Genomic DNA, 23,526 nt, shown 5'->3' on the forward strand with positions numbered 1-23,526 from the left:
AGGGGGAGGTACTGTCATGGTCTTACCTTCTTGCTGTTCTCCTTCGTTTGACATGTGCTGGCGGCCATCTTGGTTTCTGGGTTTCTTGTAGCCTCCCACTCTGCGGCTCCTTCTTCCCACTGGGAGGAGCTGGATGCCTAGCTCATATATATATAGGAGGTCTGTGGCTTCAGTTCCTTGCTTGGTCCTCCTGTGTTCACATGCTTCTGAGACTGCTGCTGCTTCTGGTTCCTGATTCTGGCTTCGTCTGACTACCCTGCTGGTTCCTGACCTCTGGCTTCGCAAGGACTCTGCCTCGGTTTCGCCATCCGTTTGGACTTTTGCTTTACAGCTTGATTTTCAATAAAGCCTTCTTATTTTCACTTATCTTTTGTTGTAAGTTTGGTTCATGGTTCCGTGACATTAGTACATCGAACTAAGGACCAGCTGGTTTCCACACACCTTCTTTAATCCCCCTTGCTCTTCAGTTTTGTGAGAGGGGGGAATGACTTCCTTTGGTGTGAGGAACCATTTCTGTTTCCACCGAAGGAACTGATTGGTAGCCCTGAGAGGAATGTGAGGCTGATGGCTGACTCAAGGAGGGATCCTGTAGAAATGACCGAAAAGATTGGATGGCAGCATCTAGTTTCTTCCTTACAGATGTGATTAAATCGCTACATGCTGAAGACGCTTCCTCTTTAACCAAGGCATCAATACATCCTTGGCAGAGTGTATTTTTCCAAAATTCAGACAAATTTGTTTTGCATGAGGGGAATTTTCTTTTAACTACCGCTTCAGAACTTTTAGCCTGCAGAAACATGAAAGAAAACACAAAAAATATTTCTAAGGAGTCAGCCTATACCTCAGGGCCACCTAGGTGCACAGGAAGACATAAGATAAGCCCCATGTGCCCTGACAAGCCCCCAGCCACCAGGGGGGGAAGTAAAGGAAGGAGAGAGACCCCACAGTAACAAGTTAAATACACAGTTACCCCTACCCGGGCCTTGCTGATGCCTGTTCCACTCGATGCAGAAGCTCCCTCCAACGCGGTGCTAGCAGGGTTCTAGAGACCCAAGGCACCCTTGGGCCAGACCAGAACCGGAAATAAGCACCAGCCTGCTCTTCCCCTGCATCCAGTGGAAATGACGCTGCGCGCCCCCTGTACGAGTGCCGCCCCTCCCGGAAACCTTACTTCCGGCCAGACAAGTGTCACTCAATCAGGGAAAAAGTGGCGGCAAATTCAAAATTGAAGTAGCGGTTGGAAGAAAAAACGGAGCCCACCACCAGCCAAGAATGCCACCCAGGGGCTTCACTGCCCAGGGTCCTGGCTCGCCTGAGCAGTGAAGGGGAAGAGGGAGCCCATGCACTGCAGTCGGTCGCGTGAATGGGAGGAAGCAACTACTCCACAAAAAAGGGTAAGGTGGACGCAGGGATCCTGGTATCTCAGGACAGCACCTTAACCCAGACTGCCCAAACAGGTGTTCCTCTGCCGTTGGAAACACAAAAACTGAGGAATTGTGGGTGAAGCCTCCTTTTAAAGTTTGGAGGATGGGGTGTTTCCTGTTGGTGAAAGGGAGGAGCCATCTCTCAAGGTGCTGTCCTGAAAGATGTTAAGGGAAATAATAATTAAAGTTGAATAAGTTGTTAATAAGGCTAATTAGAGTAAGTTAAGGGTTAATAAGGGGCTAAACAGAGGAACAATTTAATAAAACCCCCCCCCAAAAAAATGACAAGGTTGCTTTAAACTGACTTAATTTACAGACCGAAGATCATCCCTTAAAAACTGTAAATGAACAGAAAGATACAATGTTTCTTTCTATCTCTCTTTCAGCCAATGACAATGTTCTTAATAAACATTGCCAGCTGCTTTTTTTTTTTTTTTTTTTTTTTTGACAGCTGGAGCAGGGAACTTCTCTGCACTTGTTACATGAATCGTGGAAATGTGGGATTAAGCATTTGTGTGTGGGGGGATGAATTAAAGCGGAGTTCCACCCAAAAGTGGAACTTCCGCTTTAGGGAGTCCTGACCCCCTGACATGCCACATTTGGCATGTCATTTTTTTGGGGGGGGAGCGGGTACCTAGTTTTGACAGGTACCCGCTCCCACTTCCGCTCGGAGCGCCGCGGCGCCCTGAACGGAAGTTCTCCTCTCCCCCTCCCTCCCTGCAATCTTCTGGGACACGTCAGAGGTCCCAGAAGATTGCCGGCCAATCACGGCGCGTAGCGCAACTCGCGCATGCGCAGTGGGTACCCGGCTGTGAAGCTGCAAACTGTCACAGCCGGGTTCCCACAGCAGTGATGCCAGCGCCGAGGGAGAGGATCGAGGCTTTGGGCGGCCACATCGCTGGACCGTTGGACAGGTGAGTGAATGGCTGGAACTCCGCTTTAAGATCACAAACTTTTAACCATTATTCGTGCAGCTCTACTTTGTACCAGTGCTGACAGCTGAAGTGTAAACAAAACAGTTGCAGAGATATTGGTAATTGGTATCGGGGAGTACTAAAGAAAAGGTATCGGCAGTTGTAATAAAAAAAATGGTATCAGTGTATCGCTAATACGTATGTATTAAAGTGGAACCGAACCCTTCAGCCAAGGAAGCTGCCATATTTATCTCCGTTTGATCTGCAGATGTTATAGTTGCTTCACAAGTGATCAGTTATGACACCAGCCATTTGAAGGCTTGACAGTTTGGTTGACAACACAAGAAAATGTGACAGTTATCATTCCCAGAATGCCTTGAATGTTACGGTTTTGGTAAACAATTGAATCGAAGGGTTTAGTTCTGCTTTAATGGGAGTTCGGGACCTTAGATTGTGAGTTCCTTGAGGGCAGGGACTGATGTGAATGTACTGAATCATGTACTGGGATTTTCACACACAACCATCTCTCGGGTTTACAGAGAATGGTCTGAAAAAGAGAAAATATCCAGTGAGCGGCAGCTGTGTGGACAGAAATGCCTTGTTGATGTCAGAGGTCAGAGGAGAGTGGGCAGACTGGTTTGAGATGATAGAAAGGCCACAGTAACTCAAATAACCACTCGTTACAACCAAGGTATGCAGAATACATTCTCTGAATGCACAACACATTGAACCTTGAAGCAGATGAGCTACAGCATCAGAAGACCACACCGGGTGCCACTCCGGTCAGCTAAGAACAGAAAACTGAGGCTACAATTTGCACAGGCTCACCATCAGGGATGAGCTCGGGCGTGTTTGAGTTTGTACGTCCCCAATCCCGCCAGGAAGCCGACACTGCACTCCACTAATCACAGGCAGTGAGACATTTCCAGATCCGCAGCTGCACAGATCGGGAAACGTCTTGCTGCCTGTGATTAGTGGAGTGCAGTGTCCACTTCCTGGTGGGATCGGGCACGAACTAACTCGAACACGGCCGAGCTCATCTCTACTCACCATATTTGGACAATAGAGGATTGGAAAAACATTGCCTGGTCTGATGAGTTTTGACTTCAGCTTCGACATTCCGATGGTAGGGTCAGAATTTGCTGTAAACAACATGAAAGCATGGATCCAACCTGCCTTGTATCAACGATTCAGGCTGGTGGTCTAATAGATTGGGGGATATTTTCTTGGCACATTTTGGGCCCCTTAATACCTATTGAGCATCTGTATAGAAAAATGCAGCGCCAAACTGAATTCAAGTGAATATTAAGTCAAGGAATAATATGACAGTAATCAGTATGAAAAAAAAAAATCAAAGAACAAAAATCAATATATACAGATAAGTAAAAAAATGTCCAAAAAGGATTTCAGTCCAAAAGTCTATATAAAAAACATGAAGGAAATAAAACAAACATGACCACCCCAGCGAATATAAAGGTGTTACTGTGTCCAGATAGCTGACCGCCACCATCGCATGAACTGCAAACTCACCGGAACCAGCCGATACTGTCACAGCAGCATGCACACCTTTCAGCATAAATGGGAAAATCCCTGGATAAATAGCAGCGATAAGCTTCCTTTAGCGACTCAGAGCGAGCTCCAACTAAGAATAAATAAAGGTGGCCAGGAGCTCAGATGGATATTCCATAGTGCAGTGGATTTATTGTCCCAAAAGTCTAAAAACACAAAATAAATCACTTACATAAAAAGTCGCTGGCGACCCAGAATCGCTTAGCGGCGAGACATCAGAACCAAATAGCCCACCCCAACGCATTTCATCCTAAAGGACGTTATTCAAGGGGTCCACTGATTCACCAAATGAGCATAATTTCAACGCCACAGCCTACCTGAGTATTGTTGCTGACCATGTCCATCCCTTTATGAACTACAGTGTACCCATCTTCTGATGGCTCCTTCCAGCAGGATAACGCACCATGTCACAAAGCTCAAATCCTCTCAAACTGGTTTCTTGAACATGACAATGAGGTCACTGTACTACATTGGCCTCCACAGTCACCAGATCTCATCCAATAGTGCACCCTTGGGATGTGGTGGAACGGGAGATTCCCATCCTGTATGTGCAGCCGACAAATCTGCAGCAACTGCGTGATGCTATCATGTCAATATGGACCAAAACCTCTGAGGAATGTTTCCAACACCTTGTTGAATCTATGCCATGGAGAATTAGGACAGTTTAGAAGGAACAAGGAGGTCCAACCCGGTACTAGCAAAGTGTACCTAATAAAGTGGCTGGGGAGTGTATATAGCTCTGTGTAAATTGTCAGTAATATATATATATATATATATATATATATATATATATGTATAAATACCTATAATAATAATAACTAGGGATGTACTCAGACGTGTTCAGATCCTAGCCCCAACCCACCTGAGCAACCAGAAAGCCGTCACTGCACGCTGCCAATCATGAGCAGCATGTGTGTGTGTGTGTGTGTGTGTGTGTGTGCAGCTGCAGGCCGGGAAATGTCTAAGTGCCTATGACTGGCTGTGTGCAATGACGGCTTCTTGCCAGGATTGCTCAGGTGGGTTGGGACTAGGATCCGAGTATGCCTGAGCCCATCCCAAATAATAATAATAATATTGATAATAATTCCTAAGCCGGGGTTCACACTAGCTGCGGCCACGGCTCACAGCAGGGGGTCCAGTGCGTCCCTGTTCTCTATTTAAAGCGGAGTTCCACCCATTTTTAATAAATTGGATTACATAGATGTATGTAATCCCCTTTAAAATGACTTTTACCAATGGAAAGTTTTTGTTTTTTTTTTTTGCTAGTAAATACCTGATTTTCTGCTTTATTTATCCTCTTCTCACTTCTGGGTCTGGTCAGCGATTACGTCATTCTGCGATTTGCAGTGTGTGCTGGGATGGCATGAAATCTCGCATTATTTCACAGGAGATGAGCTGCACTGTGTGCTCTGCCCCGCCTCCGCCCCGCCTCCTCTCAGTGAGCTGTATGTATGTAGTGTATTGAGGCCGTGCCCAGCCCCGTCTCCGCCTCCTCTCAGTGAGCTGTATGTATGTAGTGTATTGAGGCTGTGCTCCGCCTCCGCCCCGCCTCCTCTCAGTGAGCTCAGTGGGGATATAATGCTTTCAGTCCTCGCTCACTGAGAGGAGGCGGGGCGGAGCACGGCCTCAATATACTACATACATACAGCTCACTGAGAGGAGGCGGGGCAGAACACACAGTACAGCTCATCTCCTGTGTAATAATGCGAGATTTCATGCCCTGAGATAAATCACAGCACACACTGCGAATCGCCGAATGACGTAATCGCCGACCGGACCCAGAAGTGAGAAGAGGATAAATAAAGCAGAAAATCAGGTATTTACTAGCAAAAAAAAACAAAAAACTTTCCATTGGTAAAAGTCGTTTTAAAGGGGATTACATACATCTAAAGTGACTAAAATGGGTGGAACTCCACTTTAAGGTTCGGACCTAAAAATGGAACCAAAGACGCACCATGGTCCCCCCGGAGATGTGTGAACTGGCTCTATTGAGGGCCAGTCACAGTCTCCTGTCATGCAAATTTAATGTGGGGTAAACAGCCCAGCCTTAGGCTGGATACACACTATACAACTTTTGTTGCTAGATTTCCTTTAGATTTACCTTCAACTAGGCAGTGCAAGGGCCTGCCAAATGCATACAAATGGAAAGTGTTTCGATTTGACCTCATATTATATGGTTTTGGTAAATCTAAAAGGAAAAAATCTAAAGACAATTGTATAGTGTGTATGGCCCATTAGGCCTCTTGCACATGGCTGCCTAAAAACCTCAGCATTTTTAGGCATAGAGGTGTCTTAGATCTAAATGCAGCCCGTTGTTTTCAATGTGCCTGTACACACAGGAGTGTAAACATGCACTACATATAGGTGAGCAAAATACAGAAATCTGTTCTGCTGGCATAAAGGGAAACTACAGTTTGCTCACATAATTTAAGAAAAAAAAAAAAACATCTTTGCCATTCTGAAGCTTCTCTCAACCACTTTGCATAATACTTCATATATACTGTGATTCTGTACTTGCCAAATATGCTGCAGAAATCTCCCTCTACTAAGTCTAGCTGCAGCCATTTTAACTGTGGGCAGATGAAGCTGCTGACTGTTCACTTCCAGGATTTACACAGACAAACACTCACACCACTATTTGCCTGCATTTCTCCTCTCTTGATGAATACACATGGATCTCTGTGGTCTCCTGTTATCTCCACCCTCATCCAGCCCCCATCCAGCTCTCATTGGCTTTCCTATTAATCATCCCTCCTCCCTTGCAGGCAAACTGTCATTAGAGTGAGAGAGCTGTGCATGATGTCATTAGCCTAGGCCAGTGATGGTAAACCTCGGCACCCCAGATGTTTTGGAACTACATTTCCCATGATGCTCATGCACTCTCCAGTGTAGTTGAACATCATGGGAAATGAAGTTCTAAAACATCTGGGGTGCCAAGATTCGCCAACACTGGCCTAGGCTAATTACCAGACAAGAAAAAGGAAGTGGGCTGTATAAGGTAAAATAATGTTTTACTATCCAAAGTTAAAACAAGGACAGAGGATTTAGTGGATGGAAAGATGAAAAAAATTACTGAAGAGCTGCTTTAATTTGATGAGGTTAAAGTACCATTCGAGAGCTAGATTTTATTTTACGCACGCACAAGATAAGCGCAAGACATTTTGGCGGGGAATCCTGGTGTCCAAGCATCAGCACCATGTGCCAGTAACCTTGAGATGCATTGTTACCTGTTTCCATTTATTTCATTGTAAAATAAATGAAACAAAAACACAAAGTGGTGTTGTCAGTGTGCTGGGAGGCCTATAATAATAAAAGATCTTCCCAGCCACGCATCATGCCCCACGGCCACTGCTCAGTGCAGTCAGAGGAGCTGTCAGTGGGCAAAGAAGGGTTGCAGCTTGTTAGTAGACAGTCATATCTTCTACCAAGTGCAGTCCCCCTCCTCTATATCAGATCTGCCTGTCTATGGGCAGCACAGCTCAGGGATGGTCATCTAGGACTTCTAGACTGGATCCGGGGTACATAATCACTGGCTGGGATGGAGGTTCAGTACGATCAACCGACAAATATATAAATAATACATATATGTGATCCCCCTTCCCATTACCTGCCCCTCGATCACACAGCTCCGGGCCTCCTTCTCTTCTGCCTCTCCACAAACACCACGGTCAGCGCGTTCCGTCACTATGGTTACGTATCGCGAGATTTCACACTGCAAATCTCTTTGGCTAGTAGCAAACTCGGGAAAAGGCGTACACGTTCCCCGACCTACTAATAGAACGTCAGCACCAGACCACAAACATTCACGTTGAATTCTTTTCGCGTTTAACCGTACAACGGGTGAAAAAACACTGAAACCCCAGCGCTCTTTGACGCCTGGGCTCCTAAACAGCCCTCCATGTTTGTTTCGGGCATGAAACTGGCAACGGTCTCCTAAAATTAGACTTTTTCACGTGCTTTCCAACAACTTCTCAAGCAGGTTAAGAATTTAAGAGCTCGTCTAGCTGATGCGTTGCTAGCTTTGACCAAGGAACAGTTTCTTTATTCATATTTTGTAACCGTTATTACCTTTTCCTGGCGCTTTGCCTGAAGGAAATATGGCAACTTTGCGAGATTATCACGTGACCAGTTGCCCAGCCACCTCAAATAACTAAAGCTAATCAAGGGATGGCCCACCGAGGCCTTCTCCATTTCAACACGCCCCTATCTGTTGCCCCGCAACCAATCCCCGCCCCATTCAAACCGCCTGGTAGTCCAGTAACCGTCAATTTGTATCTTTGCCTGTTGTAATGACCGTTATTACAGTGAGCGTTGTGGCGTGCTGAGCCCATTAGAGTGCCCCCACCGCTCCGCTCAATGACCCTCCTGTAGCCGCGTCACGGGCTGCTGCTGTGCGGAGCCGCTGGGAAAATGGCAGACGGCTCCATCTTTTTTTTTTTTTTTTTTTTCAAATCTGACTGGCGGCTCCCACAATCCCCCGCGCGTTTGTAACGAACTTCGCTTTGAGTTTGGATTTTGGGCGCCATTTTCGAGTGGAGTATCAGAGCGGAGTGCAGGCAGGGACTGAGCACGGCTCTCCACACCGGGGAAAACACACTTAACGAGCCCCAGGGACTGCGGGAAAAATCGGCAAAAAATTCACGTGGCCTCCCGGGACACAGGCGGTCCACCCGGAGCGGCTGGAAAGGTGAATTAGCCCGGACTTTGCTTTTTATTACTTTTAGCGGGATGACTGCCGGGGTGACAGGCACAGCCAGCTGTCATGTCTGCCCCACATGGGACAACCGGGTCATGCTGCGACTTGTAGTGCAGCACTTCACTCTTCTCCTCCTGTCACCGCTCATTATCGGTCTACACACCGCTGTCATCGGCCTCTCAGGGACATCGCCTGTCATATCTTCCGGGAAGACTGGCATACATGGCACGGATCTTCACATTGTCCCTGGAGGTCGGCACACTTCACCCTACACACTGCGACACTCACTCAACTATCCTCACTTTACAGCAACGAACCACAGCTCGCCCGATCTATCTATATCCCCATAATACATAGGGCGATACTGTTCATCATGGTATAGATTGTGTCACTAATTATACGATCAACCTGATGGAATGACAGATCGCATGGACACTGCTAACCCTATAATACACAGGACCATGCACATCGGTGTGTGATGGAGATATTGTCACTAATTCTATAGGACCTCTGAATGAATGAATGATCAGATGACAGATCACTTGGATGGATTTATATATATATATATAGTGTGTGTATATTACACAGTGTTGTGTAATGTAGATATTGTAACTAATTTTAGGACATCTTGGTGGAATGACAGATCATCTGGACACTGGTATCCCTATAGTACACAGGACCATACCCATCGTTGTATTATGGAGATATTGTCAATAATTCGAAAGGATATATTTTTATATATCACTCACTGATCGGTGTGTGATTGAGATATTGTCACTAATATTATAGGACCTCTGGTGGAATGGTCAGATGACAGATCACTTGGATATATATTACACAATGTGTTGTTTAATGTAGATATTGTAATTTAATTATAGCACACCCTAATTGAATGACAGATCACCTGGACACTGATTTCCCCATAATACAGTGTTACCGTTCAGTGTAAAATGTAGATGTTGTCACTAATTCTATAGGACTTCCTGAGAAATATATATATATATATATATCTGTGTGGTACTGATCGGTGTATGCTGTAGATATTGTAAATAATCATTAGGACATCCTCGTTATTGAATGACAGATCACTTTTACACTCCTATAGATAATACACGGGGCGATTACTGATCGTTATGATTTAAATATTGTCATTAATTCTAGGACAACCTAATTGAATGACAGATATCTTGGGGATATATATGTATATAGTGATACTGATCGGTGTGTGATGTAGATGGTCACAAATTATATAGGACCTCCTTGTTGAATTGATTAGATGACAGGTCATTTGAGGGGAATATATATATATATATATATATATATATATATATTATATGTGTGTGACATACAATAATGAGGATGTCCTACACATATATGACATCCTCATTATTGTATGACAGATCACTTGAACACCCCTATAGATAATACACAGTGTGATACTGGTCAGTGCTAATTATTGGACATCCTAATTATGACATAATGACATTACATGAGCACTACTATTTACACGATGTATTACTGATATGTGTGTGTCATGGTTTAGATCAGGGGTGTTGTATGACATCTGATTATTATATGTCAGTGTCCAGGTGATCTGCCACCCATGTAATCATATGTACTCAGATACAATATATCCATAGGCCAAAAAACACATTTTACCATTACAATGTATTTTATCTGCCATCCATTTAATCATCTATACTCAGATACAATATATTAATCAGCAAAAAAAACACAGATTAGCATTACAATGTAATTTATGTGTACATGGTGCATTTTCATCAGAGGAACCACTGAAATAACTTTCCGGTCTCAGGGAACCCCTGCTAAAATGTATTATATCTCCAACTCCTGATAGGTTAGTGTGATGGTCATTGGGAAGAATGCTCCTTGCACTTGACATTGGGAAGAATCCCCCCCCCCCCCCCCCCATTATAGATATGGTGTCAGAGGGATCTGAGAAGTAACCCCTAACAATCTCTGGAACTCTGGAGGTCAATGGAACCCTGGTTGAGAATCTCTGGTCTAGGTGATCTTGCCTATGTGATCCTAAAATGACAGAATCTCTCTTTAGTGACTATGACCCACACGACGTATTAGAAGAATACTAGCTTTTTAGGTCATCTTCTATTTATTTATTATGATCAATTACAATGTATATCTTGACCATGACACAGTGATCCGTATCACACAGTGTGTATTACACAGATCATGTCAGATATTTTATACATTCTATATTACACGGTGTGATACTGATTGGGATATTTTATAGTGTAAAGAATACTATAACCGATTATAGGACTTTCGGAATATTAAATGAATGGCAGATCACCTGAAAGCCTGCATTCCTATAATAATTGGTCTATTTCGTGGTTTCTAAAGAGAGATTTTGTCATTTCGGGACATCCCGATTATTGAATGAATGACAGCTCACCTTAGCACTAACTTCCCAATAACACACAGGGCTATACCGATCGGTGTGTGTCATGGATGGGATAGAAATGATAGGGCCTCCTAATTACTGAATAAAATTTCACCTGGACACTAAAACAAGTAATCGTTGTGTTTGGTGGCCTATAGGGGTAAATGGGTATACATAGGATATCCTGGTTTCCTAGAATAGGCAGTGTGACACTGATCGTTGTGTTTGGTGGCCTATAGGGGTAAATGGGTATACATAGGATAACCTGGTTTCCTATAATAGGCAGTGTGACACTGATCGGTGTGTTTGGTGGCCTATAGAGGTAAATGGGTATACATAGGATATCCTGATTGGAAGATAACCTGGTTTCCTATAATAGGCAGTGTGACACTGATCGGTGTGTTTGGTGGCCTATAGGGGTAAATGGGTATACATAGGATAACCTGGTTTCCTATAATAGGCAGTGTGACACTGATCGGTGTGTTTGGTGGCCTATAGAGGTAAATGGTTATACATAGGATATCCTGATTGGCAGATAACCTGGTTTCCTATAATAGGCAGTGTGACACTGATCGGTGTGTTTCGTGGCTAGAGAGGTCTATGGTGAGTTTAGGGCGTCCTGATTATTGAATGACCATTCACTAACGTTCTAGTAATAGGCAATGCTTAATTCACAGGGAATTGTTGGAATGTCCCTGGACTCAGCAGAAAATAACTGTCACTTTTTGGGACATAAGAATCATTATCCTTGCCTTGTGTGTTGTGATTGTTGTAGTGAGTGTGGATGGCAGTAGGTTTGTACCCTAATTCAGGCAGGCTTGTCATGTAATGTTGACGTTTTTCCCCTGATGTGGTGAACTAGAACTGGGTAATGAGCTGTTTGGATGAGAAGCACAATATTCTTGAACATAGGAGGACTCGTCCAGTGGAGTGTGATCCCATCTAGCTGTGTACAATGATGACCTGAATAGGTGAAAACTTTACAGATACATCTTGGGCTGTCATTGTTGGAAGTGTCACAATGTCATAGTAAAGAGACATTTAGAAAATCAAATGCTCCTAACACTAACATCCACCCATTGTGGGGGAGAAACACCAGATCTAGATAATTTAGTTCTTTTTATTTAAGTAAAGGTGACCTTTTCCTGATGTGTTTAGGTGTGCACCGACAAGCCTCCCCTCCCCTCCACAACTGGCCGTATACAGTGGAGAAGGGGGGGGGGGTGTCTTCTCTTCTTATGACTTGGCTTGTGTTTTGGCTACACAGATCACCATGCCACCCAAAAAGACTAAAACATCCACAGCTGTGGCCAGAGAGCCCACCGAGAAGTCGCTTGATGAGAGGGATGAGGCCCCGACAGCTCCCGAAGAAGTTGCAGCAGATGGGGATGCACCTACACAGGGTATGCATGGCACTGTCACTGCAACCTCCTCTACGGGGGGGGGGGGGGGGAGCAGCTCTTTGAATGGGACATGGACTAAGTCAGTGTGATGCAGAGTTGCGGTTCCTGGTGAGGGGTGATTGGGCTTTCTGATGCAATGAGGAATGGGGGTGCAATTTCTATGGCTGCTTCCATCATGGACCCCTCTCCTCCGCAACCTTTGGGGAGTTGGCAGTTTTTCTGTGCGGGGAGGGGGGGGGGTCGTCGTCTTTGTGTAAAAAGCATGACCACTGGGACGATGACAGGCGATTAACTCCTTGTCTGCGGAGAGCCGGCTGATCGTCAGTGCCTGGCAGGGCGATGTAGTGAACTTTGTGCGGGTTGCGCGTTCTTTCAGGTGAGGCTGGGACTCCTTCTTCCCGATCATATACATGTTGTTATAACGTACGATGATCCGCTAATACTGCTGCATAGTACATGGGGCTGGCCGAGCGAACTTTATCGCCAATGTACACTGTCAGCTTGTGGTCAGCGAGTAACTGGCTGACTCTGGGAAGGGTGGAAAAAGCCCGATTTCTGCCTTAGTTCTTGAAATAGGGGTGGGGGCTCCGGGAGGAGGAAGGGCGGTAATCGGGACCCTACATCAGAATGGGGGCTAACCTGTGCTTCATTCAATATAGGGGTTTCTGCACCATTGCTGTCATACCTCTTCTCTTATATATCTCTTTTTTTAGAAGCTTCTAATGAGCCAGTTGATAATCGAAGTTTAGAGGAGATCTTGAGTAGCATCCCTCCTCCCCCACCTCCAGCAATGACCAATGAAGCTGGAGCTCCTCGTCTCATGATAACCCATATTGTAAACCAGAACTTCAAATCCTATGCTGGGGAACAAATCCTGGGGCCTTTTCATAAGGTAAGACCTGTCTACTGCTCACCTACATCTTCCTAATTACCTATTATTATTATTGCTGTAATCTAGCTTGCATGTATGTACACACTAATGCTTTGATGGGGTTGCCAAGATCTTCATGTAATCAAGTTTGTTACAGTCTGCTTTTTTTATACTGCCTTTTTTTTTCTTTTTTTTTTTTTTTTCTTTTTTTTTTGGTTAGAGTGAATTACTAGATCATCATATTTATTATTTTTTTTTTCAATTCTCTAAATCAAGTGGCATTTCTTTTTTATTTTCACTGTTTAATTTCCTTTGTTTCTTTGATTAGCGTTTCTCATGTATTATTGGGCCCAATGGTAGTGGAAAGTCCAACGTTATCGATTCAATGCTGTTTGTTTTTGGCTATCGAGCACAAAAAATAAGGTCCAAAAAGCTGTCCGTGCTGATCCACAACTCAGACCAGCATAAAGATATTCAAAGTTGCACAGTGGAAGTTCATTTTCAGAAAATCATTGATAAGGTAACTCCTAACATTCTTATTAGATTTACATTTTTTTTTTTAAAGTCAGAGCAGGGTTTCAGATATGTATTTGTTTTTCTGTTTTGTGTTTTTAGATAAAATTGACTTTTTTTTTAAGTTTGATTACTATTGCATATTTGGTGTACTTGCACATCCTATTTTTGTAGAAATCTACTGCTTTAAGTACTCCTCCTATCTCCCGATTTTGTTTGTTTCCTGTTTGCATGCTGATATTCTCCCATTGTTATTTAAGGCCTGCAAATAAAAGCAGGCACTCTGTTTAAGAAATCTAATAAAAAGTTGGTTATATGAAAAAAAAATGTTTTATTTAGCAGCTTTGTTACTTGTAGGTCTTCTATTAATTGTATTATGTTACATGATTCTCCTTACAGTTTATTGAAACAAAACTTAGTTTAAAATTGAAACAAAGTAAATATTACAGTACAGGCTTTATTTTTTCCAAAGTAAATATTTTTTGGTTTTGTTGAATACACACACTTAAGTAATAACATGTTAATATATATATTATGTTTACATTGTAACAGGAAGGTGATGATTTTGAAGTCCTTCCTAACAGCAAATTTTATGTAGCCAGAACTGCTTACAAAGATAATTCTTCTGTGTATCACATTAGTGGTAAAAAGAGCTCATTTAAAGACGTGGGTGCGTTACTCAGAAGTCATGGAATTGATTTGGATCATAACAGGTTCCTTATTTTACAGGTAAGATTACATTTCTGTGATCATGTTCATAAATGTTGCACTAGTTTTACAGTCCTGCTACTTTTTACAAGGTATCAATTTTTTATTTTTTTTTTTTTGGTATGTATTTACAGCCGAACATGAAACCCTTAAAAGCTGTAGCAGCACATCATGATTTGCATGCTTTATTAAAGATACTAATCATTATTTGCTGCTTCAGTATTTTATGGAATCTTTCTGAATACTGTTCTAGTGAAATGTCAACCAAGGATAATAGTTTGACCTGCTCTGCTTTAGCAGCACGTAAATATTGGGTGGTAAGATGGAGAACCCCAATATTATTGTGCTGCTTCAGTGTGGCAGAGCGCAGCATCATCTCCTTGGATATTTTCATATGCTACTGGTCTAGAAGTACTCAAACGTTGGTTGTGTTATTTATTTGTTTATTTATATATATATATATATATATATATATATATATATATATATATATATATATATATATATATATATTCTATCATACATACATTTTATTTAATTTTTTTTGTGTGTTAGATCTAATTCATTTATATTTGTCCGTAGTATAGTTGAATTTCCTGAGGCATGGCTTAGGTTGTGCATTCTTCTTGTAGAAATTATTTGAGAAGTAAGCCTGTTTAATACTTAAGTGTGTGTAGACTGATTTGAGCTGTAATACAGCCATTTATATATTGCTGTAAAAGAGACAGAAGAAATGATGGGCAATTCCTGAGTTTTCACTTTAATTATGGGAAGTGTCTTTTGCTTTCCCAAAATCGTTTGCTGTTGTAGCCTTCCAGTGCAGAATAGTGTGCTGTTAAAGGGCGAAATTGTTCTGCCAAGAAATACTGCCTACAGTGAAGTTTTGGGTCTTGCTTATTAACTTTTTGTATGCCAGGCCATCTATGATAGTTTAGTGTGTTGTAGTACTGTTGTATTTAGAGTGCTACCTCTTTATGCCTTGCATATGGATTACTGCCACACCTCTGACTCAGTGGATGCTTTAAAAAATCTACAGTTAAATGTGGGTGTGTTTAGTTAGGCAATATTGTGATAAGTAGTACGTTGAGCAGTAATCTCATGCAGCCTTTGACTGTAAATAAGTGTGTAATTTCTTTCATATTGCTTTAGTGGTATTAAGCATTTATGCCATGCGGTATAGCTTATGACTTGCATCAGTTGCCATATAAATGTCTTCAAAAACAGGTTTCTTGCATCATAGTTTTTGTTTTGAAGGATACTCTACAGATAATGTATTTTTCATGTGAAGGCCATGTGCTTCCTTTTTATAGAGTTTAATAAAAATATGTATAATTTTATACCTCGTATACCCTAAATAAAGCAGCTCCCCATTCTGATTTTAGGCCTCAAAAAAACAAATCCTAAGTGTTTATCTGGGCCGGAGGGACTGTATACTAATAATAAGTTTGTCTAGTGTAGAAGAGATACAAATAAACAGTATTTTAAATATTGTGTTCTCATGGTAAATTGACATTTAGAAAATTGACGTGGCCACTTGAAAGTCCTAATTTTATCTATGGACTAGGAAAAAAAAAAAAAAAAACACTATTTCTAGTTACTTTAGTTCATTCAGGATAGATTCCTGTTTTGGTGGGATTGAAACGTTTGAAAGGATTGTATATAAATATAGAGAGAGAGAGAGAATGAGTTGTTTTTTTTTTTTTGTTTTTTTTTAACAATGTTTTGACAGTGACAGATTTTCTGATATACTGTCCTGGTTACTGGAAATAATTTGTCTGCTCTCTGAAAAGGTGTTTCCCACCCTATCTTTAGGTATACTTTATTAATGCCAAGAGGTGTGTGTGTGTGTTTTTTTTTTTTTTTCTCAGCATTCAATTTTATTTAATTTTTTTTTTTCAGTTTTCCTGATGTGATACAAAATTGTTTGTTTTTGTGGGTGGTGTTTTTTTTTTTTTTTTTTTCTTGTGAAATACTCCGTAAGCAAGCTTTTGCATTGTAGTGATGAAATGTGGTGTTAAAGTAACTGTAAAGTACACTTGAGCTGAAGCTTACAGGATGTACAGGGTGAAATGCATGTAGACTTTTTGGCTAGTTTTCACGCAGTGTTCTGCATTTTTAACAAACCATGGCACTGATAATCTATTTTAGTTTTAATTGTGTGAATTTTAAGTCTTTTTAAGTTTAACTTGCGTAGTAAGCCATTTTTGCTAATAATAAACTTATCTTGTGGGATTACACTGAAATATACTTCTTTGCAGTTTTTCTTACCCTGTGCCTTTTATCCATTTATTGGGACAGTAAATTGTGACTTTTGTCTAGGAATACTATTATGCAGTATTATAGTTAGCATTTTCTGTAACTTGTAACATGTATTTGTTCACTGGATAGTCTCGACTAACAGAATTCCTTTAGTACATGCTACTACAGTGTGCAATGCCATTGTCTAGTTAACTTATGCCTATCGATGGCAGATATAATTCCTGTTAAGTGTGTAAATGTGTTTTGTTAGCCATTAACCTTGTGAATACAAAATATTATAAACTTGAAGCTCCTGCAACTGCAGCAATTTAATTATTTTAGAGTGCACTACCTCAAGCAAACAAAAGGAATATTTAGATAAGGCACAGATCCAGTTTTATGATCCCTGGACCCAGTTACTTGTTCTTTACTGTACACAAGCAGTTAAACTGCTATTGTTCAGAAATTATTAGCGCAGATACTTTAAGGTTATTGATGAGTTGTAAAATTTGTTCAAGTATAGTTTTTTTATATTGGTGTTTTATGTTTAATTGCCTTCTAGGTTTGGTTTGCACAACCAGATATTATTGGTGCATTCATAAATGGTAGTTGTAAATTTTTTCTTTTTTTTCCCCTGGCTCATTGAAAGCATTTTGTTGTACCGTACTTCAAGAATAAGAGCAAAATAATGTAAATTGGCATTAGAGGAAAGCATATTCTCCTGGCATAATTGTGTATTTATTTATACACAATGTGTGTGTTATTTAGAATTCTCACATCGGCTCCTTGCCATTGGCTATTATTGTAACACCACCATTCCAAACTCCACCCCTGACCGACACACTCCTCAAGCCTTTTTTGCATGTTGGCATCATTGATTGCCTCTCCCCTCCTTTTCTTGGTGCTTTCTAGCTTGGTTCGTCAGCCAACGCCCAGCTACCAAATATGGCCTCTGTCCAGCCACCCTTCTAATGACGTTTTTATCAGCACTCTGGCCAGTGCCTGCTAGCTGAATTTTACACCATTACTTATGCATATGTGGGGTGTTAATTACATAAGGGTCAATCTATTTTGGCTTCAAGTCTTTGTACGAGTGTAACTTTCACGGTTCCTTAAATCTGCATTAAATTTTCAACGGAAGTGTTTTGTAATCAACTGCGTCATCATATTTGTTGTGTTTATTTCATTATGTTCCTTGTACATGCAATGAACAGTCTGTGATGTTATCAGACTGTAAGCCCATGAGGGCGTCCCCCCATATACTGGCTAGGTTGCTTGTTTGTCTTACCGGGATGGCAAGCTAGGCTTTTGTAGGCTACCACTTTAACTCGGTATTGCTGGCTGGGGCCAAGATTTCCAAGTGCTTTGGATTGTTCGAGTGCATTGTTTAAGAAATCGACATTACCTTTTTCATACTGTACTAAATGTCAGTATTTTGCCTTCCCTCTAGTTTTAGTACAAGATTTTGTTGAATAATCCTTAATAACACTTTTTAAGAATTTTATATTTCAACCAAAAATGAAACGAATAAAGCCTTGTTTTATTGTACATTTTCAAATTCCAATTCTTAAGTCCATTTTCTCTTTAAACAAGTCATTTTCATTGAGTAAACATTATCTATCTTTTTTTTTTTTTTTTTCTTCAGCTAAAATTGTGAAAATACGTAACTGAAGTGTTTTGTGGTGTTTACATCTTCATTTGTGGTAATGCTTTAATGAAAGTTGCACATCTCTCACAGATGAATGAGGTTAACCTAAGGGATTCAGGAAGTGGCTTAAGTGTTTTGCTAAGCTGCCCTTGCCTTTACCTTCAATTTTCCGTTTAATTTCTGTCCCTTCATTTAATTTTTTTTTTTAATTTTTTGTTTGTCTTGAACGCAGCATTTCATGTATAACTGTATTGACTATGTGATTTTGTATTAACTCTTTAGAGGTTAAGAAAGGCTGGACAAGAGCTGAAATACTGCTTGTTTTTTTTTTTTTTTTAATTTTTTATTTGTGCCCCCCACTGTTGTGTTATGTATGTGTAATAAAATATATATATATATATATATATATATATTAATTTTAGTCTGTATGTGTATATAGAATTTATTTCTATTAAACAAAGCTGAAAATGTTGTTGGAAGTCCATAAAACGCTCCGTTTTGATTTTGGAGAGTCAATCTATTCAAAACTATTTTAGTTTTGAAAAGAAGGCAATGGTCTTGGGTCATTTACTGGCTTCTTATATTGAATCAGATCGCTGCACCTTAACTCTAAAGTCCCACCACCTGTTTCATTCAAAGTGTGTGTGTGTGTGTGTGTGTGTGTATGTATGTATGTATGTGTGTATATATATATATATATATATATATATATATATATATATATATATATATATATATATATATATATATATATATATATATATATATATATATATATATATATACCCTGTTTGCCCAAAAATAAGACCTAACGTATTTTTTGGGATAGCTGCAATATAAGCCCTAGTTAAAATCCTTTGTAAAAGCATGTAATCCGTTTTGTAAAAATATTATTATATAAGTGTCTCCTTTTGTAAATTTATTGTGTAAAATACCTTATTTACAGCACCACTTACAAATGGAGACTCACTGGATATTCTTTTTACAAAACAATTCACATACATTTACAATGACTTTAACCAAGGTTTATTTTTGAGATTACAGAATGTCTTAATGCTGACTCCTGAGCTGACAGGAGGAGAAGAGAAGAGAAGACTGGGGACACAAACTTTTTAAAAAATATTTTATTGCTTTCTTCCAGGTTTTCTTTAAACATAGGGAAGGGTAAATGAGTGCACAAGGACTGTGCTGTTTATCATGCTTTAAAGGATCAATGTGTGTGTGTGTGTGTGTGTGTATATATATATATATATAATATAATCTCTATATTATGTGTATATGTATGTATAATATATATATTTTAGGATTGTCCTTGTACATACCGTAAATAAATAAGACATCCCCTAAAAATAAGCCCGTGTGTGTGTGTGTGTGTGTGTGTGTGTGTGTGTGTGTGTGTGTGTGTGTGTGTGTGTGTGTGTGTGTGTGTGTGTGTGTGTGTGTTTTTTTTTTTTTTTTTTTTGCCAAAATTAATATAAGACCCGGTCTTGGTTTCGGGGAAACACTGTGTGTGTGTGTATATATATATATGTGTGTGTATTTTCTACCCCTTAGTCTTTACAAAGGATGTTGGAGTAACCTTGCATAATGAATCTGCATTTGTTTATTGGGAGGTGCTTTTTAAGTCTGCTTGGGATTTTAATAAACTTTGGTAGTCCAGGGTTTGCCTTTTTCTAGAGTAGGTTGAATGAAAGTAATTGCTTGTTGGGGTCAGGCCTGTAAAAAATTTCTAACAAATATTTTATCAAAAGTTGAGAAGATCTTAAAGGTAGCCCTACACAAAGCAATTTGATTCACATATGAGCAATTGAAACAAGCGATTGATCATACGTTTAAAAAAAAAAAATAAAGTAGTGCAAAACATACTTTATCTATTAAAAATATGATCAATCAGAAACCATCTTTGGAAAAAGGAACATTGATATGTCACAATTTGGTTGCTGACGCACATGGATTTTTATTTAATCGATCAGAAGCGATTGATAACATTCTGCCACAGCCAATTGATTCACTAAATTAAATGTGTGGGGTCTGTGGTTTATGATTCTTATTCAGTTTCATCATTTTAGTAATATCCCCATTGTGTTCATATTGAATTATATCATAATGCGTGTGGCCACCTATGAATTGTAACTGGTAAAATTCTTCATGCCATTAAGGATGATTCTGACGTAATGTTTCCATTTGTTTCCATCATAAATGATTTGTTAACATTAAAACAAAGTTAGCCAAATCTTTCCAAAACTGGACAATTTTTGGCTTCATTAGCTAAATGGGATTAGGCAGTTGGCAAATGTATTTACCTCGCTGAATATCATCTGATGGCATCAAGCCTTTACATATTTCACTATCTACACTTTCCCTTTTATAGATTTCAAATGTAACCTGCCATTTAGATGTTTTCAGTTTGTGTACTCTTTACCTTTTTTTTTTTTTTTTTTTTTTTTATATAATGAAACCCAACAATCCCCCCCCCCCCCCCCAAACATTACTGTACATATACATTATTTAAAAAGCTGATATGTGCAGTCTTGCTACAGTTGGATAGTGTATGGCATAAATTGATTGCAGACCTAAAAAAAAAAAACTGTGAATCGGAAGAACTGCCCATTTTTTTTGCTGAACTTTATGGTTCCATGTTTATATAATGCAGCTAAACAGGCCCTGTAATACCTGTTTTTACAGAAGATGTGCATGTCTGATGATAAAAACAAAAAAAAATAATCTTCTAGGGATAGATCCTTATATCGTGTATCAGGACTATCCTAATCCTATTAAAAAAAAATAAAGATTATGTAGTCTGGTTTCCATAGTTTGCAGTGTCTTGAAAACATTGAATTAGGGCTCATTCTTTCAGCCAGAACAAAAAACACTGCATTTAGATGCTTACAGCCGATGGTTTTATACACTTGTGACTTTTGTAGCGCTATAGTAATCATAGAGCGTATACACACAGCTTCGTCTACATACAGAAATGTGCACTGCCTTTAGTCGTGCTCAAAAAAAGAGGTACATAGCTGCAGATTTTACTCACGTATGCACATAAACGTGAGTACTTTAGGCTCCTATTTTAAACTAGATTTTTCTTTAATGCAAAAAAGCGTGTCTTAACACACCTTCTTTTTTTTTTATTTTTATTTTGTTCTTGTGTGAATGAGCCCCCCCCCCTTTCTTTTTTCTTTTTTTTTTTTTTTATTTAAAATTCAACTTATTAGCCTGTATTCTTTCCTTTTAGGACTTAAATAGGACAGTAAAATAACAGTATTCAATATTGCTGAAGTAGTAGAACCTCAGTGTAGTAATGTAGTATTACTATTTTAAAGGTAACTTAAAAAAAAAAAAAAAAAAAATTCTTGTTGTAGAAGCAGGTTCTCAAAAAGATAAGTCTTACCATTTTATAACGTTGCTCGTTTTCTAAAAATGTTCACTCTAAAATGTTTTTTAAATGCCAGAATTCTAGCTTGCAGTACTACTTTGGTGATGCAATTTTTAGAAAGTACTGAAAATAAAAAACCTGTAAAGTAACAACTGGATCACTTTACAAAATGTATTAGATTACATTATTATATCTTGGGTTGCTAAGTGACAGTGAGCTTGTTGCACCTAACTTTTCCACAGATTCACCTGTTAGGATAGTAGGGGTAGCAGTACTGGTGGAAAAAAAAAGAAATTGCATAAACTTTTTTTAGCATGATACCTGAAAAATATACTAAAACACATTATCGATGGAATAATCAAGTTATCTGCCTTTATACTTCACAAATACTGTTTAGCGCCTAGTTGGCATTAAACACCAATTTATATTTGATTATATATTCTAAAGTAACCACTTGACAAAACATTGCAAATAGATTTTTAGTTTTTCTTTTTTGAATATTTTTCTTGATGCCACTTGTACATACGGCACACACAAACAAATTTGTCTGCCCAGGTATGCAGGCTAATTTGTTTGATAAACGATCCCCCTGCGTTACGTTTTCTTATTAGGGGATTTTTCTATAACCTAGGTCGGTGGGTGCGTGTGTGTGTGTGTGTGTGTGTGTGTGTGTGTGTGTGTGTGTGTGTGTGTATATATACAGTACCGTGCAAACATTTTAGGCAGGTGTGAAGAAGTGCTGTAACGTAAGTAACAATGCTTTTTTTTTATATATATGTATATATGTATGTGTTTGTTTTTTTTGTTTTGTTTTTTTACAAAATGCAAATTGAGCGAACAGAAGAAAAATCTAAATCAAATCAATAGTTGGCTTTAAGAGCCGGTTCACACTGGGGCGACTTGTCAGGCGAGTCGCCGTGGGTCGCCTGCCATAGATTAGCACAGGTCCCGTTCTAATGGGAGCGACACAATTAGCTCCGACTTAGAAAAAGGGTCCTGTACTACTTTGGGGCGACCTGCATTGACTTCAATGATATGAAGTCCGTGCATGCCGCTCCGAGGTCGCGGTGCGCGCTGTGCACCGCGACTTCACAGGTCGCCCCGGCGAGTCCGGTCGCTCCTATGTGAACCTGCTCTTAACCAGCATGAATTCTTACACTTGTACACTTGCACAAAGTCAGGGATATGATTAACCAATAATACCAAGCATGTGCTAATGATGATCAATTTCATAGGTAGGTTGAAACGCAGTCATTAACCACTTTTGCGCCGGAAGGTTTTACCCCCTAAATTACCAGGCCATTTTTGCGATACGGCACTGCGTTGCTTTAACTGACAATTGCACGCTCGTGTGACTGCCCAAAAAAAAAAAAAAATTGTCTTTCCCCCCCCCCCATAAATAGAGCTTTCTTTTGGTGGTGGTTTAAATACACTTATAGAGGTGTACAGAGCCGCGCTCATCTAAAGTGCAGTGTGGTGTTTCAATATAGTGAACCATTAAAAGGTAATAGTGCATATAAATAGTAAAATTATTAGAATAAATCACTGATGTCACTTAAAATATATAAGTACAAAGTGCATTGACAATGGTGAATATAAAGTGCAACCATGTCAAGTGAAATAAATCGCATATAAAGTCCCATGCACAGTGAAATAAATATAAAGTGCAGCAACAGTAAGTGAAAAAATCACCTAGATTCCCATGCACCAACAAACTTCAGTGCAGTCTCCAGAAGATTCTTCC

The 23,526-nt window shown here is 39.9% G+C and overlaps 2 protein-coding genes across 4 annotated transcripts in view; one reads left to right on the plus strand and one right to left on the minus strand.

Moving 5' to 3' along the window:
• Positions 1 to 7,724, minus strand: part of IFT80 (intraflagellar transport 80) — a 337,369-nt gene extending 329,645 nt beyond the window's left edge. Inside the window, exon 1 of the mRNA XM_082249425.1 lies at positions 7,515 to 7,724. The gene's annotated coding sequence lies outside the window, so the exon portion shown is untranslated. The remainder of the gene's footprint in view (positions 1 to 7,514) is intronic.
• Positions 7,725 to 8,425: 701 nt separating this feature from the next.
• Positions 8,426 to 23,526, plus strand: part of SMC4 (structural maintenance of chromosomes 4) — a 199,569-nt gene continuing 184,468 nt past the window's right edge. The window contains exons 1-5 of one of the 3 annotated variants that reach the window (XM_082249521.1): positions 8,426 to 8,594; positions 12,293 to 12,428; positions 13,142 to 13,320; positions 13,628 to 13,819; positions 14,365 to 14,541. In XM_082249521.1, the coding sequence (XP_082105647.1) occupies positions 12,299 to 12,428; positions 13,142 to 13,320; positions 13,628 to 13,819; positions 14,365 to 14,541 (678 nt within the window). In that variant the 5' untranslated portion in view covers positions 8,426 to 8,594; positions 12,293 to 12,298. Of the gene's footprint in view, positions 8,595 to 12,292; positions 12,429 to 12,789; positions 12,805 to 13,141; positions 13,321 to 13,627; positions 13,820 to 14,364; positions 14,542 to 23,526 lie in introns of those variants that run through there. The other 2 variants (XM_082249522.1, XM_082249523.1) reach the window with 2 other exon arrangements.

The sequence above is a fragment of the Pelophylax lessonae genome (assembly GCF_965119305.1).
Source record: "Pelophylax lessonae genome assembly, chromosome: 3".
Classification (NCBI taxonomy): Eukaryota; Metazoa; Chordata; class Amphibia; order Anura; family Ranidae; genus Pelophylax; species Pelophylax lessonae.